Source organism: Takifugu rubripes, chromosome 11, assembly GCF_901000725.2.
Source record: "Takifugu rubripes chromosome 11, fTakRub1.2, whole genome shotgun sequence".
Lineage (NCBI taxonomy): Eukaryota > Metazoa > Chordata > Actinopteri > Tetraodontiformes > Tetraodontidae > Takifugu > Takifugu rubripes.
The window spans coordinates 6,130,705-6,144,958 of record NC_042295.1 but is presented as its reverse complement, the minus strand read 5'-3'; the positions used below and the strand labels follow the sequence as shown (position 1 = coordinate 6,144,958).

Sequence of the window (14,254 nt, the reverse complement as noted above, 5' to 3'; positions counted from 1 at the left end):
AGGTCAGCAGCACACCATCGCCACTATACACAGTCTTGACAGTGCACTGCTTCCCCTTCCTCAGACGCCGGATGGTGGTCCAGAACCTTTTCGAAGCCGCCCGGAAGTCGTTCTCCAAGGCCTCACCGGTCTTTGCCTCGGCAACTGCCGTAGCTGCACTCCGCTTGGCCTGCTGGTACATATCTGCTGCCTCAGGAGTCCCACAGGCCAGTAAGGCCTGATACAACTCCGTCTTCATCCTGACGGCATCCCTCAACACTGGTGTCCACCAGCGGGTTTGGGCATTGCCGTCACGACAGGCACCAACCACCTTGCGGCCACAGCACCGGTCAGCCACCTCAACAATGGAGGCACGGAACATGGTCCACTTGGGCTCGATGTCCTCCACCTCCCCAAGGACATGGTCAAAGCTCTCCCGGAGGTGTGAGTTGAAGTTCCTTCTGACAGGAGCCATCGGAGCCAACTCACCACCAGGTGGTAATCACTTGACAGCTCTGCCCCTTTCTTCACCCGGGTGTCCAGAACATGCGGCCGCAAATCTGATGACACAACCGCAAAGTCAATCATCGAGCTGCGGCCTAAGGCGCCCTGGTGCCAAGGTCACATGTGGACGCCTTTATGCCTGAACAAGGTGTTCGTTATGGACAATCTGAGATGAGCTCAGAAGTCCAACAACAGAGCACCACTCGGGTTCAGATCAGGGGAGCCGTTCTTCCCAATCACACCTCTCCAGGTCACGCTGTCACTGCCAACGTGAGCATTGAAGTCACCCAGGAGGACGAGGGAACCCGCAAAAGGAGCACTCTACAGCACTCCCTCTAAGGACTCCAAAAAGGGTGGATATGCTGAACTGCTGTTTGGGCCATAGGCACAAACAACAGTCAGGATCTGTCCCCCCACCCAAAGGTGAAGGGAGGCTACCCTCTCATTCACCAGGGTAAACTCCAATATACAGGCACTGACCCGGGGAGCAACAAGGATTGCCACCCCTGCCCGTCGCCTCTCACCATTGGCAATTCCAGAATGGTAGATAGTACAACCCCTCTTGAGACGACTGGTTCCAGAGCCCCTGCTATGCGTCGAGGTGAGGCCGATAATATCAAGTAGGAACTTCTCAACCTCGCGTACCAGCTCAGGCTCCTTTCCCATCAGAGAGGTGACATTCCACGTCCCTAGAGCTAGTTTCTGCAGCCAGGGATCAGACGGCCAAGGTCCCTGCCTTCCGCCGCCCCCAACACACAATGCACCTGACCCCCTTGGCCCATCCTGCAGGTGGTGAGCCCACGGGAAGGGGGTCCCATGTTGCCTCTTCGGGCTGTGCCATGGGCAGAGGTCCAGCTGCCAGGTGCTCGCCAACATGCGCCGCCCCCAGGCCTGGCTCCAGGAGGGGGCCCCGGTGACCCACATCCGGGCAAGGGAAACTTGGGACCAATAATCATTTTCATCATTGGGGGTCCTGGGCTATGCTTTGTCTGATCCCTCACCTAGGGCCTGTTGGCCATGGGTGGCCCTACCAGGGGCATAAAGCCCCAGACAATGGAGCTCCTAGGATCATTGAGACATGCAAACCCCTCCACTAAGAAAGCACTTGACATTTTAAAATCCACACACAATAAGGTGGTAGCCCAGGAGTTACCACCTTATTAAGTCAAATAAAACTTTTTTCAGAAGCCCAGCATGGTGAGCCTTATAACTGCCTTGAATCAAATTATTGATTAACACCACTATCACAGAGTTGATACACCATGAAGTAATATCTGCTAGGCAGTTTACATAAACATAATTTCTTATTTTGGCTTCTCAGTAAAATACTCAATCAACCAAATATCACATTCCATATGGTTGAAGGAATGGCAATGAAAAGAAAGACGGAATCATCTCCTGACGGGTTGCATGTGAAATCATGCTTACCAAGGTTTGTTGTTCGAAACCTTCCGACAAACACTAACGTTCCCCATATGTTTCATTTTGGCCATACTGTATAAGACACACGCACAGACACACACAGACAAATACACCATGATTTACCTCAGGGTTTCTCCTGTAGATCCTCTGTGTTTCCACAAGTTAACAAGACTGGAGGAGCGACTGGCAGCTGAGGACGATTTGCCGTCACCCACGTGCATACGCACGACTGTGCTAGTGGTGAAGGCACTGCGCACATTACGTTCTGGTTTAGCCAAAATGATGTACACCTGATAGGAAACAAAACATGCCATAGAACAGAACAACAGTCAAAACTCTTGCACTTAATTAGAAATGTGGCAGTAGATTATTGCGTCTGTGGTGTGGTATGATGTATGTACCTTTGCCATGGTTATCTGCAGTTACATTACTGCTCTGTCCTCTAACTTCAACTGATTAATGGAATAACCTAATTTAGCCCATTATTCGACCTCCTAATGGACAAATATAAACCAATCAACTGTTCTTAATGTCCCAATAAAAACAGATTTTAATAACTTTGAGGGAAAATACATTTTCATTCTATTAACATCAGAGGAGAAGACAAAATGATTGAATGTTTGGTTGATAATGGTTTTAAAAGTGGTGATTATGTAGCAAACAGAAAGTATGAATTTTATCGCCACCCTTACCTTGGGTACGAACATGCAGCACAAGGCCACGGTCGCACTGAGGCTGACACTGAAGCACATCGTGATGATCTTGTAGTTGGAGCCGAAGTAGATGGGTACGAAGGCCAGCCAGATGATGCAGGTGGTGTACATGGTAAAGGCTATGTACTTGGCCTCATTGAAATTGGCAGGGACATTGCGGGTCTTCAAGAGAAATTCACAAAAGAGCACATAATTGCAAGGCACCCATATACAAAAGTTTAAATTCTGACTTCACAAGCTCAGCAAAAGTTATTAGATTCTATCAAAAGTTTGCAATTTAAATCACAATTTTACCTTAAAGGCATAGAAGGTACAGCTGAGGATGAGCAGGCAGTTATATCCCAGGGGGGCAACCACAGCCAGATTAGTGGTGTTGCAAATTAGATTGACCTGCCGGATGCTGGGGTAGTCATGGATCACCTACACTCACAAGAAGGTTCACAAGCATATGCTGGAAGTTCTAATTCTTTTCAGACTTGTCTCTGTTAGCTGACGAGCTAACATCCATCCATTGTCGAGGATGGATGGATGGATGGATGGATGGATGGATGGATGGATGGATGGATGGATGGATGGATGGATGGATGGATGGATGGATTGATTGACGGACACTCTAGACATATGTACAATTTATATTCATGTGCTTTGCAGTAAAACATCAACATTGCAGACTCAAATATGTCAGAAGGTTGCAGTTGTGGAGCTTTTAGGAGATCTGAAGTGTTGCCATCCAACCATCTGGACATGGAAGAAACAGCTGAAGCACAGAAATGTCAAAGCACACAGCAGCATGCAAAGGGACAAGTGGCATGAAGGCTAAAGAGTCAGCAGGCTCAGGCTAGCATCAGAGTTAAGTGACCTGTTTACCTCAGGAGGCTCCATCACAAAGAGAGCGATGATGATGCCCAGCTGCAGCACTATGAGCATGAATGCGATCATGAGCTGAGCGCAGGCAGACATGAAACGTGGTTTCTTTGTACAGATTTTCTTCTTGCTGCCTGCCAGGATCCGAGCAATGCGGTTTGTCTATAATCATATAGCCAACACCGTCAATAACTTTCAGTAATGCTCCATACATTTCTTCATTTTAACAATCTGCATTCTGTCTGTCCTAGGCTGACATGTAAACTTTAATGAACCATATGCTCTTGTATACCGGTACTTCCACAGCACAGAACATATTCAGCACCATTGTGTTTGTTCTGTGTCGCTCCAGAACATAACTATACATTTATTCCGTATGGCTCTTCTGCAGCATTAGAATGCATGTCTGCCCATTACTAAATTAAGTTAGCATAGCTTTAGTACCATCTCCCAGCTGCTATCAATTTTCATTATTTCGTACTTCTTACCTTGGTGACCAGTGCAGAATAGCTCATGGCAGGTGACAAACCTATTCCCAGTCTCTGGAGGTAGCAATGTACAACATGGGGTTTGGCAATGAGGCTGAACGTACACAGGTACCCCAGGCAGATCCCTACTAGTATGATGTAGCACAACTCCCTACTGGAGGATTTTACTACTGGCGTATCGCGGAACCTTGAACACAAACAGATTCATAGACAAAAAACATGAAGTACAATGACCCTGAACTGTTCAGTACACTGCTCCACAGCTACATACTACACAGCTGAGAGACTGTTACCTGATAAAGATTCCAGTTACAAAGAATGTTGCCATTTGACCCAAGCAGGCAAAGACCACAGCAGCTATGGGTTCAGGGTCTCCCCATCGCAGATACTCAACTGGGATTAAATCACAGCCTGTGTACATAAAAGATTTTTTTCCTGAAACTCCCGTTTTCACTCAGTGATGTGGATCAGAGATGGGTTTAATGAAAACAGTCGGTTTAAATGTGCACACAGTGTGACCTTTCCTGTCTGAACAACAAACAACAATAATTTTAATCAGCCCTTTCTTCTTTATGTTCCCAGATGTCACTTCATCTCCTGATGAACGTCCACTCTCACATGCACCTATATACGCACCACAGGTGCCCTATGTAATGTTATTTTGTTCTTTTAAGCTAATTGTCTCACTCTTTTAGTATTATGTTTGAAAAGCAGCTGAATCCATTTTAGCACAACTTGATTATTAACATCAAGGAGAGGGTGAAGAACATTTGAAGGTGGTTTTCAGAAGTCTGTGGTTGAAGATGGGTGTGTTAAAGAAATCTACATATTTCATGGATCAGTGGAGCAAATTAGAGCCTCAGTAGGGTGCTCAACTTAAGGCTCAATAGAAACTGAGAACATAACTTCATCCACAGACCACAATGTGTTCCTTAGAAATTTTCATTAAAGTGCTTCACAAATGTAATTTCAATGATTGCACAATTTGACTTTAACATGGTTAGTTAAAAAGGGATTTTAATAGCAAACAAATAGTTTTCTCATTTTTATTGTAACTGCATCTCATTGTTTTTGTCTTTCAGTCATTAAGTGTATGTCATTGAACTAATATCTCTTTTGGGCCTTGGTAGGTTCCTGATCCTTTCAAGGCCTCCTGAACTAAAGCAAGATGGAACTAGGGTGTCTGCAAAGACGACGACAGGTGAAACATGCTGCCCTCCGGAAGCCCAAGCTGCTACTCTGGGCCCCCTGTGGGTTATCCACATCTTGTGAAATTACACATGTTCCTTCAATGCTTATTCAAGATGTGTTTAAAAAAAAATCCGAAATAATTAACTTGACGACAAGTAGGGAGTTGCAAGTGAAAATGAAGCCATCTATAGAAACCAACCTGTGAGGTCATCATTAGGCCAAGAACCCAGTTCACAAGCTTTGCAGGTGTACTCATCAAACACAAACTCGTTTTCTTTACAGGGAGTGCAGGTCCAGCAGCAGCTCACCTCACCTTTACGGATCACCTGGAAGGGACAACATTCACAATGCGTGTGTGCACGAATGTATGTGTGCCTTTATTAGGACGAAATAGGATCAGAGTTGTCTGTATCAGACGTCTTACCTTTATTTGTCCTTTGTCGCAGGGTTCACTACAGACTGACTTGATAATGGAATCTGTGTTGGGCCAAATTTCATCATCATCTATCTTTAATCCTCCATTGTCCCAACTTCCAACATTAATGTAGTCATAATAGTCCTTTCCCATCTTTTTAAAATTCATTATTTCATATCTGTGGATAAAACACCAAACAATGTACACATTGTTTTGCCATATTACTCCAAAGCATGCGCCCAGTGTCACAGCATTGAGGAGTTACACTGCCTACCTGCCAGGTGAGTCTCCATTCTCATCAAATAGTATTCCCTCTCCTGACACACCTGTAAAGTTGGTTTTCATCAGGAAATCTAACAGTGTTGCACCATCTATAGGACGCATTGCATCACACAGTCCCTTGAAAGACACAAATAATCTTGTCAGAAACCACATATGACATTGTTTATGGTTGGTACCTTCATTTCCATTCCACCTCTCATCTTGATGCACTATTTTCTTATTAGTCTGTGTATTAGTGGAAGCGGAAGCTACCTGAAAACCTGGGCACAGGGTCTGCTGCATGTTGTGGAGGCCGTGTGCCATTGAGTAAATGGCATTAATAACAAAGCCCATTTTAGTGTCCTGTGCATACTGTTGCCGAAGTGACTCTCGCTCTGCAAAGGACAGAAAAAGGCATTAAAAAAGAACCTTCCTGATGTCCAAAACATTGCTTTCATTTCCTTACATGACTCTTACCAGTTAAGCCTTTGTTTTCAATCTGTGGTTGCTTCCAAAACTTCTATATTCATTTGTTTTCTATTCATACTGCATATGTTCAGTACAACACACAGTTGACTCTCCACACTTAAACTTGCATCCATTGTGAAAGTGCATTGATGTGTTTTATGTGGTTACGGTGTTCAAATACCTTGGGCTCTAGCTTATACGCTACAAAAAGCTTGATGATATGTACTGAAGAGTTGCTGTAGTTCAACTGATACTGTAAAAATGTCAAGTGCTTTCAACTTTTATCACTGTCATGGGCAGTAAACACATGAAAAAACATGAAAATGCCCTGATTTTTTACATCAAAATAATTCAGGGTTAAGTATTTTCAAAATACTGTAAAATAATTTGTGTGAGTCAGTGTGGGCCTGAAGGCTAATGAAACCATCACTTACGGAGTCACTTCCAGTTTTTCTGCATGTTGTGGTCCAAGTGCTGCTGCAGCTTTAAGTGTAGAGAAAAGGCCTTCGTGTTCAGCGTTATGCTAACTGGGTTGGTTGAGCTCTGACTGTGGAGGATGTCAACCTAGTTGAACGTGAGGCGTTTCATTTTGCTTTTGGTTAATTTCTCATATTTCTCACAATTTCTCTCAACCATGGGTCCTTTCCAACATAAATTCAGTCAGTCAGTGACTTTTTCATCTTCACACAAGATGTTGAGATGTTTGAGAAAACTACACATAGTAAGAAAAGCAGCCTGTGTAATGAGTCCAGAATGATACCATGGCATTTGTTCAGAAGGAATCTTCATACTACTAGATCAATACTGGGCTTATAATATAATACCTTTTGGACATTTTGTCCCACAGACATCTGTTTTGTTGCTGTGCATTTTGTGGCTTCTTTTGGCACATTTCTTCGATGGGTATTTGGTATTTTTATTTGTAACTATACTTTTCATGTAGTTTTGCCTGTCACTGACTGTCACAGTTGTATTCCTTAAAAGGAGGCTCTCTATCTACAACAGTAGTATAAATCCATATATATAAACCTCAGTATCAGTTTTAGTAATTTGTTGTAATGGTGAGTCTTTAGTTTAATATTACTGAAATTAAACTAAAGACTCACCATTAGAACTCATCATAAGCCCTCTGTTGTCCTTCATTGGTGTTTATTGGTGTCAGTACTCACTGCTACACGTGCGGTTGTATTTGCTGTTTTCCTGTGGGTGTCCTTTGAGTTGACAATGAAAACGATGCTGCCAGAACTCAGGAAACCAAGGGTTCCTGTGGTTATTCTCTGGACGCAGCTTCAGGTAGTAATCATCAAACCACTTCACGTCAGCAGACTGGAGCTTGATGGTGATACCACCAGCAGCTTCTTTGACATAACCATCTGTGACATCGTACCTGTCTGCCCATCCATCGCTGTCAAGAAACACATAAAATAGAGGAACAAACATCTAACAACTTGCTTATTATACAAAGTATACATTTATAAAAAAGGCAAAAAGCTCAGTCCACAGTTTTGGTTGTTTTTGACTGCAGGAATCTTTGATTCTCTGTTGATATTTCCACAATCTGGCATCTACACAGTTATTTCTACACGTCTCCTCCACAGGTTTCCTTAAATGTCATTAATCCATAGGCCTGCAGTTTAATGTGAATGCACATAAACGGTTAAAATAATCCATCCCATTATATAGTGCATATCACAGGAGCTTCGTTTGAGAAGCACCACTCCACAAGGAAGGAAGCAGAGATGGAACTGTGTGACAGAAAGACAAAAGCAAGAAAGAAGAGGAAAAAGGGCAAATCATTTTTCCTCTCACAACTGCCAACATGGCCTCAAGGAAGAACACAATTCTCAGACGCTTTCCTTTCGCCTCCCCAGTCCTTTCCATTCTCTCTGACCCTCCAGAGAACAAAACTCATTTTCTTCTACAGCAGTACTTCAAGCCATAATGTAAATTAAATCTGCTTTTTTGCAGAAATGGATTCCTGTGTATTCCTATGTGCACATGTCGGGGACAAACTGGTTTGAGACTGGTTTGTCAGATTTTTATCTCCATCTGAATATTCAATATGATGCTTTTTTTATGATGCATTTACAGTGTCTTTACTATTAAATTCTAAATGGACTATATGTGCACAGACATATACAGTATATGTGTCTATCGATCTGTCTGTCTGTCTGTCTGTCTGTCTGTCTATACACACACACACACATACACACACACACATATATACACAAATTGGCTACAGGAACAAGGAATTCATGGAGCAGGGCAGAGAACATGGTACTGATGGAGTGTTACTACAGGAGTAACCCCAGCGAGAGAGGGTACATGCAGAGAATGTGGGAGAAATGGGTACTTCGAAACCCCACATCCTCACTGATTAAGAAGCAGCTCTTAACTCAGTGTTCGAATATCCGCAATAAGAAGCTGCTAACACAGCTAGAGATTGACGATGCACGGCGGTGTGCCTCACCCAGGGTACAAATATGCTACGGCAAGGGGGAGCCAGGACGCCAGGTCAGTATGGGGGTGATTTCATCATCACCCCCCAATATCGAGATTGGGTACAAAGCCCCAATGACAGATGGAATGACCTGAGAGAGAGAATCATGAAGTCCTGGGGGAACTCAACTACCTCCCTGTCAAGGCTAACACAGAAAGTACCAGACCAGTCTCTACTGGAGGACATGAACACGGCACTGTCAACCATCCCTACCACTACTATCACTGAGACCAATCAGCTGATGTATGCAGCGGCAACGGTAATCGTACAGATGCTTGGCTATAAGATCAAGAGCATGAATAGCCATAAGAAGCAAATGGCCCCATGGAGGAGAAGGCTAGAGGCAAAAATCATGGTAACATGGAGAGAAGTCAGCATCCTAACAGAGCTGAGTAGAGGCGTGAATTCAAGGACAGAGCGGCCCAAGAAGTACAACAAACTGTCCATACCGGAGGCATGTGTGTGTGTGTGTGTGTGTGTGTGTGTGTGTGTGTGTGTGTGTGTGTAGTGCTATGGGATGGTGATGACACCAGTATTGTTGTACTGGCACCCAACTTTTGCCCTCATGCTGACCATACAATTAAACTATTAGGTCAGTGTTGCGTGGCGGCTAAAAATTCCAATAGAGGTACTGAATAAATCAGCATTAGTATTCTGAATATCTGTATGCTATAAGTGAACACCTTTGGTTCAACAGACTCAGCACTTTTTCACACAATTTTTATTAAAAGGTATTATTCCGGTAGCTCCTGTGCTACCGGAATAATACAGTACAAAACTTCGGCTGATAAAATGAAGCAAATACACCAGTGGCATTTTAAAGTGGCACAAACAGTGAGTACAATGTTGAACTACAGTAGCCAGAAGCCTCTTGTGCTAGCAACAATCCTAGCGCCCACAGCAATGATGAAATGGAGGTGCTACATGTTGGCATCGCTCAAATCATTATGATCTCCAGCAAAATAGTGTGAAAGACAATTAACATTTCACGACGAGCAGTCAAACCATTAACCACTGAGTTATCCTCCTTTCAAAGAGTTGTTTTAATTTATATTTAATCATATAAATAATTAAAGTCTGACTGTTAGTTGAACCATGGATTCAGGAGGTCAAATATGTTTTTGTCCCACTAATGGAAGAGTGGGACACCTCATTACCCCTTGTTAGGGTGCTGGAAGGGGCGTAGGAGGTTGGGCATTCTTTTCAGCATGTCTATCTATGAAAGCATACCAGGGCCAACTGACAACATGCTGAGGAGTCTCAGGCGGCCTGGAAAGGCCTTGGGAGTCCTGGTGGAAAAGGGCTGTCTGAGGCTCCCTGCTGAGGCCAATAGCCCCAAGAGAAATACCTGGACAAGCAGTTTGGCTCAACACAAAAAATGAAATTTAAAAAAATTTAAGTGGACTCATTTTCAGTATGGCTAATATAACAGCCTACAACTGACTGACATATACTGTATATACTGATATATACTGCACTAACACTTATTTTACCTGTTTTAGCGTCTTCTCCCATTTGTTTGTCCCATATCAATGAACCACCTATCCACCCAAGGACATTGCCATGGTTTCCAGCCTACACTTAACCTGTCTGTACTTTATGTCACCTTCGACACGGGAAAATTTTAATTATATACAGGGGGCTAGAGCCAGACTTTCTACTCACAAATCAATTGTTGGATAGTCTGTCTCTACCAATATTGGAAAAGCTATTAGTTCAGGCATTTTACACAATCTTCTATTAAGCTTTTCAACAAATTATATCCTCGGGCAATTACCATCACACCATCCTTTCTTTTTAAAAATAGTAACAAACTCATTTGTGAGAGGTTATACATATTTAGTCTCCTCTTTCTCATTGAATCTCCAAATCTTTCAATCAGAAATTACTGTTGTAACATATTTAACACTATGGAGGTAGTCTGTGTTCCACGATTAAAAGTTCACCAAGCACAAAGCAAGGAAGCGTTCACTCAACATAATCTTATTCAAATAATACCAAAGCACAAATAGAAGAAACTAACAGTACAATTAAATGTGGCCTATTAAATATTAGATCTCTTTTGTGTTAATCCCTATTAGTGCACAACCTGATAGCCGATCACCACATTGATTTATTTTGTTTTACTGAGACCTGGCTTCAGGAGAAGGAGTATGTTAGCTTAAATTAATGTACTCCTCTTATCCATCTGAATTATCATATTACTCTTGGTACTGGTCAAGGAGGGGGAGTGGCAGCAATCACTCCAAGTTATTTATTGATCCGAGACCCAAACATGACTCCTGGAAGGCAGAAAAGCCACTTTTGTTTGTAGTAGTATATCGGCCCCCTGCTGGACCACACTCAAAGTTCCTAACCGAGTTCTCTTTCTTAAGTTCATATCTGACTTGGTCCTCAGAACAGATAGTCATTATTATTGGAGACTTTAACATCCATGTAGACGTTGTAAATGACAGCTTTAGAAATGGCTTCATTTCATTACTTGAGTCAGTTGTTTTCCTTCAACAGATAAAGCTACCAACTCATAGCTTCAACCGCACCCTTGATCTAGTTCTGACTCAAGGTGTTGAGGTAGGACATGTGTCAGTGTTCCCTCAGAACCCACTCCCGTCAGATCATTCTTTAATCACTTTTACTTTGATGATTAAGGATTTTTCTATGCTCAGAACACAGTATTTCAGATAATACTGTGGTTAAGTTTATGGAAGCGATCCCTGTGCTGATCCCAGGACCACCGTGTGTTTCCCCAGGGATCAATCATTATAATCTTAGCCCTGCCTGTTGCTGAAGGTGCAGCAGCCTCACTGAGAATCAAGCTTGATTCTGTTGCCCCCCTGAAAAAGAAAATAATAAATGAGAGAAGAAAGTGCGAAGACTACAAAGAAAATGGTATTCTTGTTAAATAGATACCTACCATTTAGCCTGAAAAGACCCCAGATTTCATTTCAGCACTGTGGCCAAATTCCATCCATCCATCCATCCATCCATCCATCCATCCATCCATCCTCTACCGCTTATCCGGGGTCGGTTCGCGGGGGCAGCAGCCTAAGAAGAGAAGCCCAGACTTCCCTCTCCCCGGCTACTTCTTCCAGCTCATCCGGAGGGATCCCCAGGCGTTCCCAGACCAGTCGAGAGACAAAGTCTCTCCAACGTGTCCTGGGTCTCCCTGGGGGTCTCCTACCGGAGGGACATGCCCCGAACACCTCACCAGGGAGGCGTCCTAACTAGATGCCCAAGCAACCCCATCTGGCTACTCTCAACGCGGAGGAGCAGCGGCTTTACTCTGAGCTTCTCCCGGATGGCAGAGCTTCTCACCCTATCTCTAAGGGAGAGCCCAGCCACCCTACAGAGGAAGCTCATTTCGGCCGCTTGTACCCGTGATCTTCTTCTTTGGGTCATTACCGAAAGCTCATGACCATAGGTGAGGGTAGGAGCAAAGATCGACCGGTAAATCGAGAACTTCGCTTTTTGGCTCAGCTCTCTCTTCACCACTACGGACCGGTGCAGAGTCCACATTACTGCGGATGCCGCACCGATCCGCCTGTCGATCTCCTGCTCCATTCTTCCCTCACTCGTGAACAAGACTCTGAGGTACTTAAACTCCTCCACTTGCGGCAGGATCTCCTCCTTGACCCGGAGAAGGCACTCCACCTTTTTCCAGTTGAGAACCACAGCCTCGGATTTGGAGGTGCTGATTTTTATCCCAGCCACTTCACATGCAGCGGCAAACCGATCCAGTGATAGTTGGAGGTCATGTCCAGTGATAGTTGGAGTTCAGGGCCGATAACGCCAACAGGACCACATCATCTGCAAAAAGCAGAGACCCGATCCTGAGGTCACCAAACTGGACCCCCTCAACACCATGACTGCACCTAGAAATTCTGTCCAAAAAATTATGAACAGAATCTGTGACAAAGGGCAGCCCTGGCGGAGACCAACCCTCACCGGAAACGAGTTCGACTTACTGCCAGCAATGCGGACCAAACTCTGACACCGATCGTACAGGGAGCGGACGGCCCGTATCAGCGGCCCGACACCCCAGAGGACTCCCCACAGGACCCCCCGAGGGAGACGGTTGAATGCCTTCTCCAAGTCCACAAAACACATGTGGACTGGTTGGGCAAACTCCCATGCACCCTCGAAGATCCTGCTGAGGGTATAGAGCTGGTCCACTGTTCCACGCCCAGGACGAAAACCACATTGCTCTTCCTGAATCTGAGGTTCGACTATCTGGCGGACCCTCCTATCCAGTACCCCTGAATAGACCTTACCAGAGAGGCTGAGGAGTGTGATCCCCCTATAGTTGGAACACACCCTCTGCTCCCCCTTCTTAAAAAGAGGGACTACCACCCAGGTCTGCCAATCCAGTGGCACCGCCCCCGATGTCCACACGATGTTGCAGAGTCAAGTCAAACATGACAGCCCTACAACATCCAGAGCCTTAAGGAACTCTGGGCGGATCTCATCCACGCCCGGGGCCTTGCCACCGACGAGTTTTTTGACTACCTCGGCAACTTCAGCCCCGGAGATATGAGAGCCTATCCCCAGGTCCCCTGGTGCCCAGGCCCTACTTCCTCACTGGAAGGCATGTTGGTGGGATTGAGAAGGTCCTCGAAGTATTCCTTCCACCGATCCACAACATCCCGAGTTGAGGTCAGCAGCACACCATCACCACTATACACAGCGTTGACAGTGCACTGCTTTCCCTTCCTCAGACAATGGATGTTGGTCCAGAACCTTTTCAAGGCCGTCCGAATGTCGTTCTCCATGGCCGGGTCCATGCCCAGGTCTTTGCCTCGGCAACAGCCGTAGCTGCACTCTGCTTGGCCTGCCGGTACCTATCTGCTGCCTCAGGAGTCCCACAGGCCAGTAAGGCCTGATAAGACTCCTTCAGCCTGACGGCATACCTGACGGGTTCGAGCATTGCCACCACAACAGTCACCAACCACCTTGCGGTCACAGCACCAGTCAGCCGCCTCAACAATGGAGGCATGGAACATGGTCCACTCGGACTCAATGTCACCCGCCTCCCCTGGGACATGGTCAAAGCTCTCCCAGAGATGTGAGTTGAAGCTCCTTCTGACAGGAGACTCTGCCAGGCGTTCCCAGCAGACCCTCACAATACGTTTGGGTCGGCCGGGTCTGTCCGGCATCCTTCCCCACCATCGGAGCCAACTCACCACCAGGTGGTGATCAGTTGACAGCTCCGCCCCTCTTTTCACCATAACATGCGGCCGCAAATCCGATGACACAACCACAAAGTCGATCATCGATCTGCGGCCTAAGGCGTCCTGGTGCCAATTGCACATGTAGACGCCTTTATGCCTGAACAAGGTGTTTGTTATGGACAATCTGAGACAAGCACAGAAGTCAACAGAGCACCACTCGGGTTCAGATCAGGGGGGGCGTTCTTCCCAATCACACCTCTCCAGGTCACACTGTCATTGCC

General features: G+C 45.3%; 1 protein-coding gene across 6 annotated transcripts in view; it reads right to left on the bottom strand.

Moving 5' to 3' along the window:
* grm5b (glutamate receptor, metabotropic 5b) overlaps positions 1 to 14,254 on the bottom strand; it is a 49,685-nt gene that overhangs the window by 9,248 nt on the left and 26,183 nt on the right. For all 6 annotated transcript variants that reach the window (XM_029844002.1, XM_029844006.1, XM_029844007.1 and 3 more), the window contains 11 exons: positions 7,475 to 7,710; positions 6,111 to 6,232; positions 5,851 to 5,975; positions 5,586 to 5,754; positions 5,361 to 5,487; positions 4,264 to 4,381; positions 3,971 to 4,157; positions 3,486 to 3,644; positions 2,913 to 3,038; positions 2,598 to 2,780; positions 2,029 to 2,195 (listed from right to left, as the gene is read on the bottom strand). In XM_029844002.1, coding sequence (XP_029699862.1) covers positions 2,029 to 2,195; positions 2,598 to 2,780; positions 2,913 to 3,038; positions 3,486 to 3,644; positions 3,971 to 4,157; positions 4,264 to 4,381; positions 5,361 to 5,487; positions 5,586 to 5,754; positions 5,851 to 5,975; positions 6,111 to 6,232; positions 7,475 to 7,710 — 1,719 coding nt within the window. The remainder of the gene's footprint in view (positions 1 to 2,028; positions 2,196 to 2,597; positions 2,781 to 2,912; positions 3,039 to 3,485; positions 3,645 to 3,970; positions 4,158 to 4,263; positions 4,382 to 5,360; positions 5,488 to 5,585; positions 5,755 to 5,850; positions 5,976 to 6,110; positions 6,233 to 7,474; positions 7,711 to 14,254) is intronic.